Below are 24,000 nucleotides of genomic sequence, written 5' to 3'. Positions count from 1 at the left end.
CATGCTGACTGTCTTAAGAGACCGTTTCATTAAGGGACCGTTTTTGGTGTTTCCCTTGCCCGGTCGCTTAATACATGTTTGACTGTAGTTGTAAAATCCGACTTCAAATAATGAAGTTATGGGCCGGACACGATTTTCCTGCAAGGTCATGCTGTAACCTTGACCTTCAAGGTAGCGACTCAAATGGTGCATGCGACATGTGGATTCAATATGGTTATCATCTCTGTGAAATAGTTGTTAAAGCCGACTTCAAGTAAGGAGGTTATGGGCCGGACAGGATTTTGCTGCAAGGTGATTCTGTGACCTTGACCTTCAAGGTAGAGATCCAAATGTTGCACGCGACACATTGTCTCAATATGGTGATCATTTCTGTGAAATAGTTTTAAAATCCGACTGCAAATAACGAAGTTATGGACCGGACAGGATTTTGCTGCAAGGTCATGCTGTGACCTTGACCTTCAAGGAAGCGACCCAAATGTTGCATGCAACTCATTGTCTCAATATTGTGATCATTTCTGTGAAATAGTTTTAAAATCCGACTTCAAATAACAAAGTTATGGGCCTGACACGAATTCGTACGTACATACGGACTGACAGACTGACGGACAACCGGACGACTATATGCTCCCTCGAAATTTGTTGGGGAGCATAAAAATCTAAATTTGATTGACCGGACACAATTTTGCTGCAAGGTCATGCTGTGACCTTGACCTTCAAGGTGGCGACCCAAATTTGTGTGTGACACTTGGTCTCAATATGGTGATCATTTCTGTGACATAGTTTTAAAATCCGACTTAAAATAACAAAGTTATGGGCCGGACACGATTTTCCTGCAAGGTCATGCTGTGACCTTAAAGGTAGTGACCCAAATGTTGCGCGCGACATGTGGTCTTAATATGGTGATCATTTATGTGAAATAGTTTTAAAATACGACTTCAAATAACAAAGTTATGGGCCGGACACGATTTTGCTGCAAGGTGATGCTGTGACCTTGACCTTCAAGGTAGCGACCCAAATGTTGCGCACGACACGTGGTCTCAATATGGTGATCATTTCTGTGAAATAGTTTTAAAATCCGACTTCAAATAACAAAGTTATGGGCCTGACACGAATTCGTACGTACATACGGACTGACAGACAACCGGACGACTATATGCTCCCTCGAAATTTTTTGGGGAGCATAAAAATCTAAATTTGATGTCAACAGTCTGATTTTTTAAAAAATTATTTTATTGTAGGGATGGCAACGAGTACTCGGTTAACCGAGTACTCGATCGAACGTCCGAATATCGGTTAACAAAATTGATATTCGATTACTCGAAAAAAAAAAAAATTCTATTTATTTTAGATTTAATGAGATTGGTGTCCAATTAGTTTAGAAATTCGGAGATATACATGTATCTTCATAAATACCTGTAAAATGCAATAAAAACATCCTTGAAGAGGTGCGAAAATTATATCGTAAACATAACGAGTGATCAACAGTTTGACACGCGCATGGGATTGAACACCTGTGTCGCTTACATCATTCGGCCTCTTATGATATTTAATGACCTTTAATTGTGTAACAGTTTGTAGGCGAAACTTGTTTTAAGGTAACCGTTTTGAAAACAGTAAAGGGCCGGATTGTTATTATGAATGTTAGATTAAAGGTTGTAATTAGACCCAATTATACGTTGTTTTTCTTTACTCAATAAAGGAGAGTAACTCCCTTTTCTTCCTTAAGCATATAAATCCAGAAATATCATTTCTTTTTTATATCTTGATAAAGTTTTTGCTTAGAATAAGATATTAAAATTTCCATAAGAGTCAAAATGCCGCCTGCAAAATCTAATGCCTGGAAATATTTCAAACGCTGTGCTGATAGCAAGACTGTTAAATGTACATTATGTAGCTGTGAAATGACGTATACTGGTGGTACTACAAACATGCTAAATCATTTACGCTTAAAGCATCCTTCTGAAAACAAAATCTCTGACACACAAAAACAACACTCAATGGACATATTTGTGAACACGAAAAATAAAATAACTGAAACGCAAAGTGAAAAAATCACGCAGGCTATAGCAAACATGATTGTAAAGGACTATATACCTTTAAGTATAGTAGAAAGTGAAGGATTTCTTAATCTGATGCAGATAGTAGTGCCAGAGTACAAAGTGCCGAGTAGAAACACAGTAAAATCGCGTATTGAAAAGAGATACGATGACGAAAGAGAGTCTCTTGTCAAAAACCTAGAAAGTGTTCAATCAGTTTCGCTCACCACTGATACATGGACATCTAATGCTACTGACAGTTACATGACTATTACTGAACATCATCTTACTGATGACTGGGTGATGGAATCTAACGTGTTGATGACTCGCGAAATGCAAGAGAGACACACTGGTGAAAATCTCGCAAATAAACTGAAGGATTGTGTATCTGAGTTCGGATTAGAAAACAAAATTGGGTCAATTGTACATGATAACGCGAGAAATATGCAAAGTGCTAGTGAAAAGTGCGAGGATTGGGGTGATGTAGGCTGCTTTGGACATACGCTTCAGTTGTGCGTAAAACCCGCACTTGAATTACCAAATGTAAGCAAAATAGTGGCTAAAAGTAGAAAACTCGTTGGACACTTTAAACATTCCACGACCTTAACAGCAGAGATGAGAAATAGACAGAAAGTGTTCAAAGTGCCTGAACATGAACTTATTCAAGATGTGCCAACGAGATGGAACTCAACGCATCTCATGTTAGAGAGACTGTGTGAACAAAGACGTGTTATCACGGATATTATGTTAGACGATAAGTTCACTAAGAAAAGTGATAGCAATTTGTTACTCAAAGATAACGAGTAGGATAATATCTTGGATCTCAAAGAAGTGTTGAAGGACTTTACCTCGGTAACCACTTACATTTCAACAGAGACAAATGTCTGTTGTTCTTACATTTATCCAATCCTTTGTGGACTTATGAATACCAGTGTGAACGTAAATGACAGTGATTCGCAGTTAGTGCAAAAAGTAAAGCAAGCTATCGTGGGGGAATTTGAAATACGTTATCAGCCAAAATCTACCGAGATTTTTTATTCTAAAGCCGCACTTTCCACTATTCTTGACCCGCGTTACAAGCGATTACCATTCTTTAAGAGTGAGCAAAGAAAAATGGCTATTATAGCTCTTGAATCGCCCCTGGATGAAATTCCACTAAAATTACCATTCCCGCGCCCAGAGTGAAAGTGACAGTGTGCCATCATAGCGGCAAAAAAGGAGAGTGCTTTGGATTTTTAATGTGCTATTCACCAGAAAAATGTGACCAAACCGACGATGAAATGGAACAAGCAAATGTGATTCAGAACCACTAAACAGGTGGAAAGAAAATGGAAAGAACTTTCCGAGTGCTAGCGGTGCCCGCAACATCAGTGCCGTCAGAGCGTATCTTTCCTGCTGCTGTGTTACTTGTAAATAAGAAACAGACTGTCATGTGAACTTGTTGACAAGATTATTTTCCTCAATAAAAACAGAGTCAGTGTTGTTAAATATTGACATGAAATACATTTAAAAGAAACTGATGTGTAGACTAAAGTACAGCGTCACGAGTGCTGTAACACGTACGCTTGTATAAACTGTATAAAAGATGATAAGATGAACTCAAAGAAAAGTGTTTAATTTTCGTTGAATAAAGACACTGTATTAAGAGAAAAATACGAGAATATTGTTCTTGAATTGTTAAATTTATAAAACATATATACATGCTGTCATTGACGATCTCTTATGATGTTTATGATGTTTATATTCATTACGTATTTGCTAGATATATTCATTGCCGCCGATCAGGCTATATTATTTCTAGAAGGTAAAATGATATATGAACTGTTACACATGATTTAAACTTGATATGCATTAAATAAAGTTAATAAACATATTATGCTGTTTATTGGTTTTTTTTCTAAGTTACCTCCCTTGCAGTCCTATTTATAGATACGAATTCTGTGAATTGAAATAGAAACCGAAAGTAGCCTGCAGACGGTGTTGATATTGTGTGAGATTGTTGGAAATCATCCGAGTAACCGAGTACTCGATCGGAAAATTGACCGAGTACTCGAGTATTGATTTTGGTACTCGTTGCCATCCCTATTTTATTGTATTCATAAACACACACTAAACATGTACAATTTCAAAATTTTACAAACATATTCATCAAGTGTCCATACAAAAGGGTTTCGCCAAAATTTCAAACAACATTATTGTGGGCCTTCCCCTCAACATATTCAAAATTAAGCTTAAATTATTTTAATGTAGTTCTTACTATAATTATTTTCTTTTTATTATACTGTTTTTCTCAACAAATCTATCCCCCATATGCTTCCATTATGCTTTTCCTTATAGAGTAAAAAGGCATTACAGGTTTATTTTATAAATTCAGTACTATAAATCACATAATATCTTAGTGCAAGTTTGTAAAGTGTACATATGAAAAAGATATACCTTTCATAAATCTGAGCCATTTTGGAAGAATTGTGTTGGACTTGGACATGATCATAACTTTCCTACTGTACAGTTGTAGACTAACTTCTGTCTCACGACTCATGTCAAACAATGCTGAAATTATACATCTTACACTCACAAAATATGTCAAACAATGCTGAAATTATACATCTTACATTCACGACTCATGTCAAACAATGCTGAAATTATGCATCTTACATTCACAAAATATGTCAAACAATGCTGAAATTATGCATCTTACATTCACGACTCATGTCAAACAATGCTGAAATTATGCATCTTACATTCACGACGTCAAACAATGCTGAAATTATGCATCTTACATTCACGACTCATGTCAAACAATGCTGAAATTATACATCTTACACTCACGACTCATGTCAAACAATGTTCAAATTCTATATCTTACACTCACGACTCATGTCAAACAATGCTGAAATTATACATCTTACAATTATGAATCCGAACAATGTCAGGAAACTGTTGCAATGCCAGGTTTACTGCCAATATTACATATAAATATTTGGAAAAAAAAACACAAAAAAAAACAAATGCTGAAAATTATCAAATCACCAAACACAAAACTCCTTTTGGTGACAATAGTTATGTGAAAATTATGAGATGAGAGTTGTGTAGTGCAGCCATTATTCATAAATTTAATTATGACTTTTTCCTACAGAAATCCTGGTTAACTGGTTAATGCTGCTGTTTAAATTAAGAATCAAATTCCAGACACGCAAGTTGTAACTTGATGTATATTTTAGAATTATAAGCCAGTGCTAACCTGCTTCTGTTGTTGTTGTTGTTTTCTATTTTAGAATTTGACAATCAAAATGTATGTCTCTTGATAAAGAGGGACAATTTGATGTTTTGAACAACAATTTACATGTATTTGCTAAAATACTACCATGGTCTGTGGCATGTATTGTAGAGGTAAAGTAAGTAGGTAGGGCTGATTAGTCATGTAAATTAGCCAATGTCTTACATGCATTCTTAACTATTCTCAGTGCTTGAAATAGTGAAACAAGAGCCTGGATAATGTAGGATTTTCTAAGTTAAAAAATGGGCCATAATTCTGTCAAACCACATGTTAGGTGTATGGGCCTTGAACACTTACCTTCTTCTATTAGGCTCTCAAATAAGTATGTGAAGTTTCAGCCCATTTCTTTCAGTACTTTTGGAGATACGAACTTGCATGAAGAAACTTAGCCAAAGTGTGACACTGACACACAATTGAATGAGTACAAAAAGCTCTCACTTTTCTTTTATATATAATTAGCAAAGTAGCATTAATACTTTAAATATTATGCTGTTTTTAATCAAGATATAAGGAACAAATACAGAACCCAGGACTCAAACTTTAAGACCAAGATTAACTCTTATTTTACAAACATACATGTACTTGTAAAATTAAACAGTATTGAAAAATCAAATAAAAATTAAAACTTTTTCCATCAAAATATAAGAATTTCATGGTTGTGAAAGTTAAATGAGACAAAATGTATTATAAAGTATTTTCAAAACCTTTATAACCAAGCTACCTTTACAAATGTTGACATCCCTTAAACTTAAAATAGACTGTCACAATTCAAAGCAGGACAAATCCATAACACAATTTCTAATTTATCACATTATACTCACATGGTTTGTATTTAGGTACGTAGAAAATGGCTCTTATATTGAGCGGGGCATCAGTCTTGTAATGTAGACTGTATCTAGGTATGTCATATGTGTTGGCGATCAGTCTGTAGAACTCTTCATGCATTTCTTCAGTTACGTCCCTTGGTTCTAGCGTCCATAGAGCCTATACAGAGGGGAAAGAGATCATCATTTACTTTTATTATTTTTATGTTTGTTTAGTGTAAAATCAGATATATATGATAAAGGTCATATGGCAACTTTCCTGTTGTACTGTTTTTTGTTGTTGTTTTTTTTCCCCAGTTACACTGCATTTTTTGTTGTTGGGTTTTTTTTTGCACCAATACTGCAAAGGTCATATAGCGTCATTCATGCTTTACTAGTGGAAATTCATGCTTTACTAGTGGAAATTCATGCTTTACTAGTGGAAATTCATGCTTTACTAGTGGAAATTCATGCTTTACTAGTGGAAATTCATGCTTTACTAGTGGAAATTCATGCTTTACTAGTGGAAATTCATGCTTTACTAGTGGAAATTCATGCTTTACTAGTGGAAATCCATGCTTTACTAGTGGAAATTCATGCTTTACTAGTGGAAAATCCATGCTTTACTAGTGGAAATCCATGATTTACTTGTGGAAATTCACGCTTTACTAGTGGAAATTCATGCTTTACTAGTGGAAATTCATGCTTTTCTAGTGGAAATCCATGCTTTACAAGTGGAAATTCACGCTTTACTAGTGGAAATTCACGCTTTACTAGTGGAAATTCATGCTTTACTAGTGGAAATTCATGCTTTTCTAGTGGAAATTTATGCTTTACTAGTAGAACAAGCAATTGTCATAGTATTGCAAGCAATCCATAAGTCCCCTACCAGTTAGAACCCCATCAACATTCTTAAGGGCAATTGGCCATTCACTAATGTTTCAATTTTTCTGTATTTTAAGTAAATTTGTTGGAAAAGTTCTTTAAAAGTGAAACAGTTTTTATGAACAGACAGACAGACTGACTGAAGAACACTCTAAAGTTAATATTTGAAACATCCCTGTTACCAAAATATAACATTTTTAAAAGCAAAATTCTTAAAGAGGAGATAACTCTTGAATTAAAGATGCAATTTCATAAAAAAAATTCAGCTCTTTTTGACTGATCACAAATAATGTTATATTTGCCGTGTTTTAAGCCTATTTGTTGCCAAGGCAACCAATATTTTTTCAAAATAGGGAGAACAGATAAGACATGCACAATCTCAAGACTGCCATCTACCCATATGTCAAGTTTCATAAAAATATTTCCAGTACTTTTTGAGTTATCACTGGATTCAGTATATGTGTCAATTTTGCCATATTTTCAGTCTATGTGTTGCCAAAGCAACCAGAATTTTCAACATAGGAAGAAAAGAAAAAGACGTGCATAATCTCCAGACTGCCATCTACCCATATTACAAGTTTCATAAAAATATTTCTATTACTTTTTGTGTTAACACAGGATCCAGTTTATGTGTAAAATTTGCCATATTTTCAGTCTATTTGTTGCCATAGCAACCAGAATTTTCAACATAGGAAGAAAAGAAAAAGACGTGCATAATCTCCAGACTGCCATCTACCCATATTTCAAGTTTCATAAAAATATTTCCAGTATTTTTTGCGTTATCACTGGATCCAGTTTATGTGTAAAATATGCCATATTTTAAGCCTATTTGTTGCCATAGCAACCAGAATTTTCAACATAGGAAGAAAAGAAAAAGACGTGCATAATCTCCATACTGCCATATATCAAGTTTCATAAAAATATTTTCAGTACTTTTCAAGTTATCGTGGGATCCAGTTTTGTGGACGGACGGACGGACTGACGGACGGACGGACAGACAGACGGACGGAGGGTAAACCTAAAGTCCCCTCCGGTAAACCGGTAGGGGACTAAAAAGACCTCCTCAGGTGCCCACCATGCATTATTTCAGTGTGAACCAGCAACGCTCATTATTATGCTCTCAAACAAGTGTGTAAAGTCATTAAAGGGGCATATTTCTGTTAATGGTTGATAGAGTTACCTCCTGCTATGTACAGGTTGATGCAATGTCAGCCCCATTAATTTCATTATCAAAACATCACTGTAAAATGACATCATATTAGCATGACAGAATGCTTTCCTTACATGAAAAACAGATCAACAAACACATAATTATCCAATACAACACATTTTTTTTTATGCAAGAATAGTGCAAATGCACCTTTTTTTGCATTAACATAAGAAGCCCTAAGGTTTATTAAATCCCTCACCCTGCAGCTTGAGTTATAAATACATTCTCATGCTTCTACAGATGTTAAAAGCATGAAAAAAACGTGCTATTATTTTTAAGAATAATAATATCTGTCATATGTATGCGGTTTGGACCAGAATATCCGTCCCAAGGGGACCCGCCCATTGGGAGGTAACAAGGCTTGCCGAGATACCGCCCATGGGCGGGTCCCCGAGGGAAAGATATTCCTATCCAAACCGCAAACATATGTCAGATATTTTTTCTTGCATATTCTGCCATATTATTTCATATTTAAAATGGTTTACCTCAATATGATATATGTTCATGGAAATGAAAGTCATTTCTTCCATATCTATTTTCTTACAATAGCGTATGATCTTACAACTTAAATAACAACAGTGAAATGACGTCATCATAAGCACATATTTCCCTGCTAAAACAATGCCATTTTAACGTGGCTCATTCATAAAGTGCGCTAAAATGACGTTGTTTGGCACGCGACTTGTCTGGCACCCCCCAGATAAAATTTCCGGCATGGGTAAAACTCACGGAAACGCCAGTCTGCTATGCAAGAAAATGTCCCCTAAATTGACAGAAGAATCTATATTACCTGTACAACATTAACTTTCTTGCCATTAAGGAAGATATCAACTCCAACAAAGTTACTGTACTTTGTTATCACATCTGTAAATACAGAAGAGAAGGCTTCATTAGTACATACATGAAACAAGAGCTGTAAAAGGGTGATTAAACTACAATTAATTTACCTTTGTCACCAGTACTGTATATAGCCAGGCTAGCCTGCACATTTAAATAGTCTGACCTGGCTCTATACTGCTGATGGCTCAATTTTTGCATATTGATACTGAAATTGATAAAAGTATATACATGTACGATTGAGGAGACACAAAACCTTAAACTAAAATGTAAAAGAAATTTTATAAGTTTTTGAAAATGTTTAAAGCAGCACACCTCCAGATTCATGTTAATTTTCTTGAAAATTTGAAAATGTATTTAACAGTATATTATTGTAAAGTTACCAAAAGAATGCAATTTAAACATTATCAATGGCACTTACAACCTAGGTAAATTACTATATTATTATGTGTTTTGTTCTGTCATAAGATTATCACAATTTGTTTTCTGTCATGTGATCACTGATCAGCAAAGCGTGTTCTGTCATGTGATCTGCAATGTGTGTTCTGTCATGTGATCTGCAATGTGTGTTCTGTCATGTGATCTGCAATGTGTGTTCTGTCATGTGATCTGCAATGTGTGTTCTGTCATGTGATCTACAATTTGTGTTCTGTCATGTGATCTACAATTTGTGTTCTGTCATGTGATCTACAATTTGTGTTCTGTCATATGATCTACAATTTGTGTTCTGTCATGTGATCTACAATTTGTGTTCTGTCATGTGATCTACAATGTGTGTTCTGTCATGTGATCTGCAATTTGTGTTCTGTCATGTTATCTGCAATTTGTGTTCTGTCATGTGATCTACAATGTGTGTTCTGTCATGTGATCTGCAATGCGTGTTCTGTCATGTGATCTGCAATGTGTGTTCTGTCATGTGATCTGCAATGTGTGTTTAAATGTGTTTGTTCTGTTTTGTGTTTAAATTTGTTTAATGTGTGGATTTTTTTTGTCATGTGATCAACAAAATGTGTTTAAATGTCTTTGCTCTATCATGTGATCAGCAAAATGTGTTCAAATATTGTGTTCATTATGCCTTGTGACCAGCAGAAATTTCAGTGTTCAATCTAGCTTTGTCTGAAAGGGGGGCTAAGTTTTGTCACATGTTTTGAAATAGGGGTCATCTTTAAAATTTTGGGGATAGGACATAAGAAGTGAAGCAAAATTATAGCCAAATTTTAATACCAATATTGCAATCAAGATATATATACCTTTGATTACCTGATTGAACTTTCCTGTTTGTATTTTAGAGGGCAGGTGGCACAATTCAGCAGGCAAGGCTGAACACTGCGGACAATATGTTAAAATTATATGTCTGCTCTGCATTTTATCTGCATCAAGTGTTTAAGTTACATAATTGTTCTGGTGTGTGATCAGCACACTGAGTTTAAATTATGTGTTTGTTCTGCCATGTGATCTGCATAACATGTTTAACTTACATGATTGTTCCTGAGTGTGTTTATATCAAGCATCTGTTAACTGAAATTTTCAGCAACAAAATCATCTGTGCAAGTCAGTATCATTCAATACTTTACTTGTTTAAAGATTACGCCATCATGTAGCACCAAACTCACCTTTGATGTAGCTCTCTACACAGAACTCATGACTTTCTGGCTTGAGATGAATCACAATCTTGGTTCCCCTCTGTACACCCTCTGCTTCTGCTAGTTCAAAGGTACCAGTACTGAAAACAGGGAAACAGTCCAATCATGGTTATTTAGCCAATCAAAACAAAGCATCACATCACCACAATAAAAGATCAAAACAATGAATGACTTCCTTTTTTAAAGTCTGTCCCAACATGATATTTAATATGCCTCTCAAACCTGACCCTTTCCTTTCACCAGTTTATCTTTTGAAAAGGCCCAAGTAGTGCTGTATCGTTTACATAAGAAATAAATACTGCAAACGGAAACTGATGCTCCCTAAAATTGCACATTGCATTTCAATGCACATTGGTCAATATAAAATAGAGGTAGAAGCAAAACAGTAAAGATTTATTTTTTCACCAGTGATCTTGACCTTCAATCCAGTGACACCGAATTCCGCACAAAGTTAAAGGACCACCCTAGGTAACAACTTACAAAATGCAAAACACATCAGTTAATAACAAGAACTGCCACTGTCATGGCGTGAATACCCCCGCATACCACTTTGTCAGAATCATCAGTGGCCATTTAGAGCTCAAGGATAACTTCCCTGCCAAATCTGAGGCTACTAAGCCAGTGCATTGCTAAGTTATGTATTCTACATGCTTCAAATGTGAAAATGTCAAAATCAATACACTGCGGACAGGCATTCCTAAGCAATTGAGGGGAACAGCTTATTTTTTTGTCAAGGTCCCTGTGACCTTTGACCCAGTGACCTCAAAATCAACAGGGGTCACCTAATGGTCATGATCAACCTCCATGCCAAATATGAAAACTGTGGGTCAAAGGAATCTTAAGTTAATGGGCGAACAAACTTTTTAAGTCAAGGCCCCTGTGAACTTGACCTTGACCTTTGACCCAGTGTCCTCAAAATCAAAAGGGATCATCTACTAATCATGACTAACCTCCATGCCACATATGAAGAATGTGGGTCAACGGTTTCTTAAGTTATTGGGCGGACAAACTTTTTGAAGTCAAAGTCCCTGTAATCTTGACCTTTGACCCAGTGACCTCAAAATCAAAAAAGGTCATCTACTTATCACGACTAACCTCCATGCCAAATTTGGAGAGTGTGGGTCAAAGGAATCTAAAGTTATTGGGCAGACAAGCTTTTTGAAGTCCAGGCCCCTGTGACCTTGACCTTTGACCTGGTGACCTCAAAATCAATAGGGGTCATCTACTAATCATGACTAACCTCCATGCCAAATTTGGGGAGTCATGGTCAAAGGAATCTTAAGTTATTGGGCAGACAAGCTTTTTGAAGTCCAGGCCCCTGTGACCTTGACCTTTGACCTCAAAATCATTAGGGGTCATCTACTAATCATGACTAACCTCCATGCCAAATATGAAGATCAAAGGAATCTTAAGTTATTGGGTGGACAAGAAAAAACTGACGGACAGCCGGAAGGTCGGACAGCCGGACGGACAAGCTGATTCCAGTATACCCCCCTTACAACTTTGTTGTGCAGGGGTATAAATATTATAGGGCTGCATAACCAAATGTGTAAAACTCTATTGTTCAACACCTCTTTAACACCCCAGTTACACAGAGCCATCGGTGATTGATCGGTAGTTTTTTTAGCCAAATTATGGAGTGAACCGATGACAACGTATTTATCACCGACATCACCTATTGGTCACCTGTTTTCCACCTATCAACTGAAATTGGGGAAAGATAAGTTTCGTCGGTGAAAAATTACCGATTGGGATTTTTAAACACGTTTAAAATTCTCGATCGGTGAAAATATTTTAAAAATTACCGACGGCAACCTATATCACAAGATGTGCAAGCTCTTAATCACCGATATCGCCGATCGGACAAAGATAACCAAATATGAATCACCGGCCATATCTGACGGAAAATGTTTAACCACTGATGACTAGCTATCAAACACCAATTTATCAGCGTTACGCCCGATTTAGCTCCGATTTACAAACGATAAAAACCAAAAGTATTTCAGCATTTAATCATCGACCCATTCCCGTTTGAGTTTGCTTTCTGTCACCGATGGCCGTTTACACAGAAAACCAGAAATAAAATCACGCATGACAACCGATCATAATAGCGAGTAAATTTAAAATTAAATGACCGATTGGGGACCAGAGCTGCATCAGTACTAAGGGTGTAGTACTTAAGTACCAGTACCAGTACTTGGCAAATTATGCAGTACCATTACCAGTACCAGTACTAGATTGTAGCTCGGTACTGCAGTACCAGTACTTTTTTTGGTGAAGTAATTAAGTATCAGTACCATTACTTTTATATATTCATCAAAGTTTGAATAAATACAGTGTCAAACAAATAATTGCAAATATTATTCAGCAAAGAAATAAAATCATAATTTACTTTAAAGTTAACATAACATATTTACAACGTTATAGTTTTAACATACTTTTTACAAACAATATTTACAACATATATTCATGTCATATCTAATAGTTTAGTAACCAGTCAACTGTATAAATACAATGCAAACATCTTTTATTTAAAACACAACAGTCTTTTGTTGCCTTCCACACCTTCACACCTCTGTTCAATTTATACTTAAGTATAAGTAAATAACAACTTTTTATGGTGCTAACAATATCACTTATTTCACTTGAAATGGGATTATTTAGAAAAGAAGAAATTAATTAGTGTTTATTTTGCTCTTTTACTAGTAAATACAAAGTAATAAAATATTTAAATAAGGATATTTTAGGGTAAAGAGTTATTGAGTAATTTTAACTTAAAGTCTTTGGTGCTTTTTATGATGAATACTATGTTAACATTTGAAGGAATATTGCAGCAAATAATTATCTTTAGATTTGATAACTTGCTTTTTCACAAAAATAATATATAGTTAATGTAATTTACAGCTTTATTTTATGAGAAAAGTTGATGCTATTTTTAATTTTTATCAAAACCAAAAGTACTGGGTAATGCAGTAGCAGTACCACTTTTTAAGACAGTAATGCAGTACCAGTACCAGTAGTAGCAAAATTTTGTAAGAGTAATTCAGTATCAGTACCAGTACTTGCAAAATCACTGCAGTACGTACTGCAGTACCAGTACCAGTAATGCAGCTCGTTGGGGACCAACCGTCTGTGTAACTGGGCCCTAACACTGCACTTCCTCTCATTGTTTTTTTTTTTCACTGTGTAAAGTTTCCATGAAATATTATAGATAGTTTAGAAGTTATTCTATGGAAAATTTATTATAAAAATTTATTTCTAGAACCCTTTAAAGGGAGGGGGAAAATTTTAAAAGCTAAGACCCAAAAGGACATTTTCTTTGTAAAACCTACAAAAGGCCCAAGAATTTCTTTTTTTTCCCTATTTGCTTTAGTTAGTATCCTAAAAATCACCCCAAAAGGGAAATTTTTGGGTTAAAAATTTCTCCCAAAAGTTTTTTTAAAAACAAAAATTTTTGGACAATAAAAAAAAGATATGCATTATCAATCAAAAGCAAAAATTTGGCCAATATGAGTTTCGGTGAGCTAAATGAAAAAATTATATTGTAAAAAATTATTTTTAATTCCTATTAAAATTTTTTTTTAATTTGTTTTTCCAAATTTGTTTTTTTGAAAAAACTAAAATTTAAGGGAAAAATACTAAAGGATTTTAGGACTTTACCCAATCGGGAGGACCTTTGAAAACCCTGCGACCCTGGTTTTCCCATAAATTTACTGAAAAAACTTTCAACCTTTTTTCCCCTCCCCAGAATGATGGGGGTAAAAACCCACCCCAAACTGGCCCAATAATTTTTCTTGCAAACCCCAATTTTCAGAACTGTCCTTCTTTGGGAGTCTAAAAAAACCCCGGGGAAAAAAACCCCAAAAAAGAAAAGTCAAGAAAAAAACATGTTTTTGAGTAAAGCCTCCCAAAAGAAAAATTGAGTAAAGCCAGGACAAAAATTATAAATTTAAACCCTGCAAAAGAAAAAATGTTTAAATTTAAAACCCTTTGTAAAAGAAAATGTTTGGAGAAAGTCAGGAGATTAAGATTAGGTGAGAAAAAGAACATGATTGAGTAGTCAGGAAGAGCATGATTGAGTAAAGCCAGGAAAAGACCATGATTGAATGAAGCAATGAAAAGAATATGATTGAGTAAAGCCAGGAAAAGAACATGAATGAATAAAGCCAGGAAAAGAACATGATTGTTCTTCAAATTACCATGAAACAAATTTCATCCATTTACAATGTTTTGGTTTGATTGCCTCCCCTGGCTGTTTAATATAATTAAAATATGCAATGTTTGTTGACAATTACCTCCCTTGATCAAATATATTGAAATTGCTGCGCCATACCAACTCAACATACCATGATTTCAAATGTGAAAAAAATAATTACTGTAAACCTTTCAATAGAATATCATTCATTTGTTAAACTAAACTCCTACCTAAGCTTGTCTTATACACAGTTGTACTCTGTAATTCTAAACAAAACATAACTCCTTAGAGCTTCACAACAGGGTGTTTCTAAGCAACATACCTTAGATCCAGAATGAGCAATTGTTCCCAGATTTTTTACCATTTCTTCTCGTGTCATACCAATACCAGTGTCCTGAAAAATCAAAGTTTAACATTCATAAATTTGTCCCAGTAACAAATGGTTTACTTGTAAGTGATCTGTTAACCATCAATTACACAATTTCTGACATTCATCAGCATTTCCCAGTAATACATCTTTTAAAATTTATTCTGAAACTTAAATTACAAAACAGCAAATTTAACCATAACAGCTTTCATTCAGTCCAAAGCATATTGACAATATATCAATATGGAATATATCAATATGGGATAACAAAAATGGACAATAATAAATTTGTTCATCCATGTTTCACCTTTAAACATGTTTTCATGATTGCATTAAATTGCAATATACTCCTTATAAAACATTATCCGTATTGTTAATAAATGCCCTCTGTATTTTTATCCCTATTGTTAATAAATGCCCTCTGTATTTTTTTCTGTCTTAAAATGTGTAAATAAACACAACAGTACAAACAGTAATAATCTTTTAACTGATCAATTAGCAAAAAATACCAGAGTACCTGCTTCTGTTTATGCTTTTGGTTAATCCAAGTTTTCATGTTAATTATTCTTAAAAGATTTGAATAAAGGGGCTACATTTTAGTTTTCCACAGACAAGATGAGCAATCATAATATTTCCATTTATTCTCCAAAATAGACAAGCCTCAAAATTTTGTGGTTTTGTCACAAAAAAAAAAGAACAAAAAAAAAAAAAAAAAAAAAAAAAAAAAAAAAAAAAAAAAAAAAAAAAAAAAAAAAAAAATTTTCGTGGGTTATTCAATTTCTGGACTGTTTTACTTTATTCTTGCAAAAGGTAAAATGTAAATAATGAAATAATGAAATTTCTTCGGATCTTTAATTCGTGGATTGGACCTTTTCCACGAAAACCACAAGAGATTGTTCCTCACACCAAAAATAATGATGGGTGGCGGTATCTATACTGATGACACAGGCTAAATTAACACTTCTGGTTTCCCATAAGTTAAGGGCGTTAGTCAATGATTCTCATATTGCATTGACTATATGCTCTACCAACACTAAAAAATATCTAATGTTCATAACTTTTAATAAATGATAAACCTGAATAGTTGATTGTTTTCTTTGTCTCATCACCAGCAATATCTATTTCCAAGGGGAGGTCACTGTCCTCTATGTCACCATCAGCCATTTGCTTGTAACGAAGTTTTTCAAGAGCATCACTAGAGTTGGATATCAACTCTCTAATAAACACCTATAATTATAAAATTTAACACATGCTGTAATTTACTTCCGACTAGAGGTGCGTGGTTCAACCAGTATACCGGTAAACCACAGTCTGAGACATCTGCGGTACGTACCAGGGTACAGACCTGGAAAACCGGTACTTTTAGCTCTGAAATTATAAATTATTACACATGATTTCTATCTGAGACAACAGATGTGCCAAAGAAAACAACCGATTTGGCCAAGGGTCATGCATGATATTTCAATCTACAGGCTGAAAATACAACTGATTTTAACAGCATTTAAACCAATGACTTGAATCCCCCATCTGTAAATAATGAAAACCCTGTTACATCTGCTGCAATTTATTTACAACTAGCCGTACTAGAAAAAAAGAGATCAAAAAGATCTTATTATTCATAAAGTTTTTTAGTTTTAAGATTAATCAATACAATGGTCATTTTATGACTTGCCAATTTCATTGTAGAAGGACCTCCAATTACCCTTCCTTGCATAATCAAAGGCACAAGCAGACACCAAAGTAAAATCACCATTCAACTATATAATTTAGCTGAAAAGTTTGGCCACATGGAGTACTAACAAGTAGTTGATATTTATTTAATAATGTTACAGTATTTAATTTATCTAAATATATGCACAGTCATGCAATAATCTTCCCACTGCTTCAATGTACTGTACAACATATATACTTTTCAATGAGACATTCTGCAGCTATACATAAAAGTTAAAATGGTACATTTCTCAATGCCTTTACTTGTGGATGAAATGGGCACCTAAATAAAACAACCAACATTTCAAAAGATACCTCACATGTAATAAATTTTACAAACCTCTTTTTCACTGTACAGCGATCTTGCAACAATGTCCAACAGTTTACCTAGTCTTCTGCCTGGAAACTTTCAAGGGTTTGTCTGAGGGACCTAAATAAAGAAATTATATATAACAATTTAATACTTAAATAGCATTTTCCTCAAAAATATAATTTTCAAACTTTACAAAACTAACATCAAGTCCAGTGCTTTAGTTTACTATTTGTAGAGATATTAAAAAGTCAAGTTTACCCCTCTTACTTTACAAATCCCAATTAGTTCAAATTCTTCTTTAACCCTTTAACATCTGAATGGATTTTACCTAGCCCCTTGGGAAATTTTGGGATCCAGGTCCATTCCTAAGATTCAGGGATTTCAATATTCTAATTATACAATTTTAGGCCTACTTAAAAATTTGCTGTCAGTTGGAAAATTATTACAATACTCATGTATACAATTTTTTTAAATAAAAATTTATTGTTATAACATTAAAAAGTAATTATATATAAAGCAGTAATTCAGTGGGCTTTTCTTACTTATTGGGAACAGGTCTTAGCCTCTTGGTATTGGGAAAAAATTATCATTAAAATTGCTAATTTGGGAATTAAAGAAGATGGGGTAAGTTTGGAAATTTTTATATTCCTCTGTTTACACAAGGTGAAAAATCTCTGGTATTATATAACTGATAAGTTTTCACAAACCTATGTCTGAGGAAACTCTTGTTCTTTAGATTAATCTAATTTAGACAAATATTTCATGCATCACTGTGGCCTTGACCGTAATGACCTTAAAAGTCTACAGGAATCTTCTACCGCCATGTTTTCTACCCCAAAGTTTGATAACCTTGGACTCATTACTTTCTAAAATTTAATTGATATGACAAGGAATCTACACAGTCAGTGTGACCTTGACTTTTGACCTTTAACCTGAAAATCACTTGGAGACATCTACTGACCTCATTCCTTCTGAATTGATTGAAAGGGCAATGATTTTTACATAAAGCGACCTTGACTTACTGAGCTGAAAATCAGTAGTGGAGATTTATCTCCACACTAAATCTGGTGGAATATTTCAGTCTTCCATACTTATTTTAACAACACTTGAAAATAGTTCACAGATTTAGTGTGGAAGATAAATTCTCCACTACTGATTTTTCAGCTCAGTAAGTCAAGGTCGCTTATGGAAAAACAGCCCTCAACATCAGGAAAAATCAGAATACCAACATTAAAAGGGCTGGCTAGACTGCACCTTGGTCTAAACTGGTGCCAATAGGTTAACTGATTGACAGAAACTGACTGGCAGAGGATTCTGCAGTAGCTAGAAATTTTACCAGGGCTATATTTCTTTTGGGCTTATGAAAATCATAGAACAAAAATTTGCAACACTTCTTAAGAGCCCGTTGAGGAAAGAAATTTAAATAAAAGAATAAAACTGGCAAGAACCTTTAGATCTTTCTGTATTTTTGATAATAGTATGAAAGTCATCTTCCACTGATTCTTCATTTGCTGTTTCTTCTACAGTCCATAGAGCAGAACTGTTGTTGAAATCCCTTTTGTTTGTTGCCCATCGGGGAACCACACTGGTATATGGGGATCTTTTTTCCAGGTTATCTGGGAAAAATTATATTGTAAATTTGTAGTTTAAAGAAAAGGGAAAGCAGAAGTTAAAAATTCAAGTGGTAGTGGTCTTCGCCTCTTTAAAATAAAAAGGTCAACATTACGTAATCTTAAATTTTAGTTTGGTAAAAAGAAAGATGCAACTGCATCCAGAAAAAAATCATGGCTCTAGCCTGGGATTTGAACTTTGTGACCATAAGTTCAAAACAAAGTAACCAATATACATTGTAACAAAGCCCAGAGACTGAGGCAAGCATAAAGTTGTGTCAAATTGGTTGCACTATTTTGATTTAGTTAATGAAAGGTAATTGTGTGCAACTCAACCTTAACACAACCTGCTCGGAAAAAAACGCGTTGCTTCAAGGAGGACAGAAAACTTATTTTCAAAAAATCAATATATAGTTGTTTCTTATCACTCAATTCTACACATTGTGCGGTTCTTTTTTACATCTGAATCAGAATTTCAATTTACGGGATGACTAATACAAGAAAATCTAAACAAAAAAATGGTTGAATCAAATTTAAAAGACATGGCGTCTGCAAATTTTAATTCCAGTGATCATTTTTTTTTTAAATATTAATTATTTTTTTTAAAAATTCGCTGGCAGTTGACAAGGCCAATGGAAGGTATGGGGGGAGTGACACGAAATACCCAAATATAATGCCCCCAAATATTGGCCAACAAATATACCACATAAATAAATTTAAAGTAAAATATTGCTAAACTAATTTCTGTTATGACTATATCTAATGGCGGTAAAATATGTGATTTCACCCGTGACAAGTAAAATTCAGAAACGTGGCACTGTTGCGTGAAGATTTTGTATTTGTGATTCATAAATTAGTTTAGACAAATTTTACTCAAAGTCTATATATGTGTAATACGGGGAAGTCAAAGACCGGGCCCGCGAAGCGGGTTTCCGGGCTTTGGCTTGCCCCGGCTATAGACACTACACGTGTATACTTAAAAAGAAAATCCAAATAAAACAATTAAAACAATATAATATATAGAATTCTATACCTGTCAACGAAATTTTTCAAGTGTCAGTTCTAGTCGGCGCGGGCCGCCATTTTAACAATGTAACGTCAATGATAATAGGAGACGGGGTATTCCGATAACGTACACAAATCTCAAACTTTTGGATAAATAATAATCGTCGAGTGTTCCGATGTAAAACGGAAGCACTTTGCATGTAATTACGAATGACACCTTTAAAATGGAAAGGGAATGAAAGGAATATTTTAACCGATTTCCCCGTTCAAATAGAACTTTCCTAAATTTCATATTTTTTGGTATATTTGGGTAAATTTCCCTGCCGCCCGGTAATATTGGCACCATCGCATCCCAAAACCCTCATATCCCGAAAACAGCAAACTACATATTAATGAACAAGATAAACTAATGATAGCGCCTACACATAAATTACCCCCATAAATGTACCCATTTACTGCATACCAAGACCATTTGGATAATATATGGCATTCATACCATTACGATGGCGCAGCTGTCATGGTCACCATAAAACGATAAAACAAGACCAATTTAAACAGCTGATCAAGGTCATGTCCATTATCCCGGACCTTTATCCCGTTAACAAAATTAAGCCGATTTGCAACGTACAAAACAACATTTGGATAAAATTTCCAGTTAACATACCACGTGCAGCGTTGAGTTAAAATATACTTTTTCCTTTTGAAAACGCCCCCGCCAGTCAATAACATTCTTACAACTTGTGAAACCAAAATACTGTTTAATTACAAGTAGGTCGTCTCAACAATACACGTTCTCATGGAGGCCTGACATTTTGTCGGAATAGGTTGAATACGACTAAAGGGCCGCTGACTTTAGTGTATAACACTGAACACCACCTAAATATTTTCCTTCTATAACATGAAACATATTTCCCAATAGTAAATTATAGAAAATATTGAGAAGAAAGCCCGAAGGGAGGTCACAAACACTTGTTCTTTGAAGGTTTGTGATTGAAATTACGGACAGGGCGGACCGTGAGACAGGGCGGACCGTACCAGGGCGTACCGACTGAATCGAGACTAGGCGGGAACCCATATTTTTTGGGGACAAGGGCGGAACCGTCACTCGAGATGAGGCGGACCGTGATTTAACAAAAAGTATTTATCTTGTATTGTAAATAATGTGTCTCTTCTTGTCTGTGATGTAAAATTTGTATATAAACTCAGTTGTCATCAAACTTGGTCATGATGCTTGTTTAAGACATTGCTTGGATGCGGTTGTGTCAGGTGAGCGATCCGCAGGGCCATCATGGCCCCCTCTTGTTTCTTTCTGTGGAAATTTATTTTAAAATCCAGCTACCTTACCTCACGCAAAAACCTAGCTCTGGTGTCCTCTCTAATACCTGAAATATGCTTATAGGGACACCTGAGGTTGTCCTCAAATGGGATAAAGCTGAAAAATTGCCATAAACCTTTATAGTGGTTAAATGCTTCTTACCAGCCTTTAACATAAAATATGCATTTCTTTAAAACACTACAATGGTATAAAAAATATAAATTTTGTATAATTATTATGAAAGAAAATGCTAAGCTTAATAATTCTTTTCCCTGTCTTAACTTACTAGTGTTTACTTTATTTTGTACGCAAAAAAAACCCCAAACACCAATTATTTGTTTTATTTTGTGTTTGGTTGCCATGGAAACTGTATTTGCTACATTATAAGATAATCTACCCAGTGCTGCATCTTTATTGTGTAACTAGTTTGCTATTTAAATGCAATGTTATGTCTTTTCATTTATTTATTTGCTTTTTTTAAAGAGGATTTTGTTTATTTTTGTCTCGGATATATGCTTTGTTTACAGTCCATGATAAGTTTAAGACTTAAAATTTATTTTTTTCCAAATGACAGTAGAGCCAATCACATCAGATGAAGTTACTTTTTTTTATAGCTTATATAAGTATGGATTTGTTGGCAGTTTTATATTCTTTTACACATGAAAAAAGCTATTCACAAAATATCTCCTTATTTAAAGGAAAGAAAATGAATGAAATGTATGAAATATCAATGTATGAGTCAGCAAATTAATGATGTCCCATGAACATCTGGTGGACTGTCATAGAGACGTCCTGAAGAAGATTTTTTTCCCGCAACAAAGAAATTAGCCGCTCATATTGAGAAATGTATTCTTAAAGCTGGCATACTTTTCTTAATGTCTATGTATTTGCTTCAGTTAATGTCAGATTTCATGGCAAATTAACTTTTGATGAAATTTTATATTTTTAGTTTTATATTCATTGAATATTAATACAAAGAACAAAAACATCAATTAAAATTTAATACTTTTGGTACATTAATCCACATATAAATATTTTTTTTAAATCACGGTCCGCCTCGTCTCGAGTGACGGTCCGCCCTGTCCCAAAATATGGTCCGCCTAGTCTCGAGTCACGGTCCGCCCTGGTACGGTCCGCCCTGTCTCACGGTCCGCCCTGTCCTGCAGGCGTTTGATTTTGGAGCACTACTATGTGCCTAAAAGAGTAAGTCTAAAACAAACAAAAACAATGACTAAACACTGTCCAGAGGTTTGTTGAAATTAATTTCTAAACATTTGAAATATCTGTCTTTCCAATTAATGTCAAAGGCCTCCGGTAATTGTAGACATGTCTGGTAAAGCCGCAAGGAAAAAAAAAACAGTTGTTTAAAAGGACGATAATAAAATATTAAAAATTGTTAAAAACAGGGGGCTGGAAACTAGGGATGAGACATAATTATTATTTCAGTGGCAAGCTGGTTTTATTTTTTTTTTTTTTATTCTTTTTTTTCTGCCATCAAACAACTCGTGGTAGGGTGTAAGGTAGTCAAATATTTTTAACCTACGGGATTTTTAGATAATTTTTGACGTAGCTCTGATCGCGTTGATATTTCGACTAGGTGTAAGGCAACTGCAGGGGTAGATGGTTTCATTGGTATACTGTACTATGAAACAAAGGGAATTTATTATGATCTGAAGTTGCTGTGAATAACCTATAACACAGCTAGGGAATGGCAATGGCATGATGTTCTGGAGAGGGGTGTCACATATCTTTCTATGGGGAAAGAACAACCAGACCATGGTTGATTTTACAGAAAAGGAATAACCTAGAATCTGTTACACCAGAGGTCTGACCATAAGCTAGCGTGATCCATCATGCTGGATCTTCCTTTGGACATTTTTTCAATTAGATCTATTTGTATTTTGGTGTGGGGAGGCCATACCTCAAAAACATATTCAAGATGGGGTCTGACTAAATGTAACGTCTTGTAAGCAATGGACTTAATGGATTGGGATTTACCCTTTATGTTTTTGCATATGGATCCTAAGGTTTGGTTTTGATTTCTTGGATGTCCGTTTATTGTGAACCTCCCAAGTAAGGATTTCTGATATAAATATGCCTTTGTATTCAGCTGAGGTAACCGGATTTGAATTGGAAATCCATGAAGGTAGTATTTGGATAGGAATGTTTCCTTTTGTGACATGGATAAGTTTGACACGTGGAGGGAGGATTTTCAATACATACCAAAACTGTTAATTGTTTGTTTTATTAGTTTATCAGTTTTTATTTTAGGTATAAAACAATTTAAATACGCTAATGCCAGAATAATAGTTACAATATGGAGACTGTACCAACATTCCAATACAATACTGTTTCTTTTTTTAACCCTTTTATCATAATTTTGGTTAGTTTTGTCGAAAAAAGGAAATATTCTGTCCCCCGACATAGGTAATTATTCATTTTCTAGGTTTCATACATCCTTTTTATAATACTGCACGTTTGTAATGGTCCGGCTTTTCATTAGAAAATCTGACATTTTAGGCGCTATATAGTTTTATAACCACAGCTGTGTTCGATTTATGGAAAGAATTTCACTTTTTCACTAAAAATGATACTTGCTATATTATAAATTTTTATAAAGATTTCTGAACAGGTTATGACCATATATAAAACGGTTGTTTGCCATATAACCTTTTGCCCTAGCGACTAGGGGTATATTTCCAATTCAAACCATTTAATATACAGGGCAATATAACCTTCAAAAATCTTTATAAACTAATAAAATATACCCTGAAATAACCAACATATATAAGTA

At 34.6% G+C, this 24,000-nt stretch overlaps 2 protein-coding genes across 2 annotated transcripts; one reads left to right on the top strand and one right to left on the bottom strand.

Moving 5' to 3' along the window:
• The first annotated feature begins 1,814 nt into the window (after positions 1 to 1,814).
• On the top strand, positions 1,815 to 2,843 carry LOC132751395 (zinc finger BED domain-containing protein 4-like). The gene has a single exon (XM_060741562.1). The coding sequence runs from the start codon at positions 1,815 to 1,817 to the stop codon at positions 2,841 to 2,843; it is 1,029 nt and encodes a 342-aa protein (XP_060597545.1).
• A 979-nt stretch (positions 2,844 to 3,822) lies between these two features.
• On the bottom strand, positions 3,823 to 15,809 carry LOC132751394 (heat shock protein 75 kDa, mitochondrial-like). Its single transcript, XM_060741561.1, has 9 exons — positions 15,771 to 15,809; positions 15,209 to 15,280; positions 14,891 to 14,943; positions 10,662 to 10,771; positions 9,002 to 9,075; positions 6,135 to 6,297; positions 4,903 to 4,926; positions 4,473 to 4,586; positions 3,823 to 3,833 (listed from the first exon to the last, which is right to left on the bottom strand). The coding sequence occupies exons 1-9, from the start codon at positions 15,807 to 15,809 to the stop codon at positions 3,823 to 3,825; spliced, it is 660 nt and encodes a 219-aa protein (XP_060597544.1).
• Between the last annotated feature and the right edge of the window lie 8,191 nt (positions 15,810 to 24,000).

Source organism: Ruditapes philippinarum, unplaced genomic scaffold (genome assembly GCF_026571515.1).
Source record: "Ruditapes philippinarum isolate M1 unplaced genomic scaffold, ASM2657151v2 ctg2191_1_1_1_1, whole genome shotgun sequence".
Classification (NCBI taxonomy): domain Eukaryota; kingdom Metazoa; phylum Mollusca; class Bivalvia; order Venerida; family Veneridae; genus Ruditapes; species Ruditapes philippinarum.
Note: the sequence above shows the minus strand (reverse complement) of the source record. Positions and strands in the feature narration are given on the sequence as shown.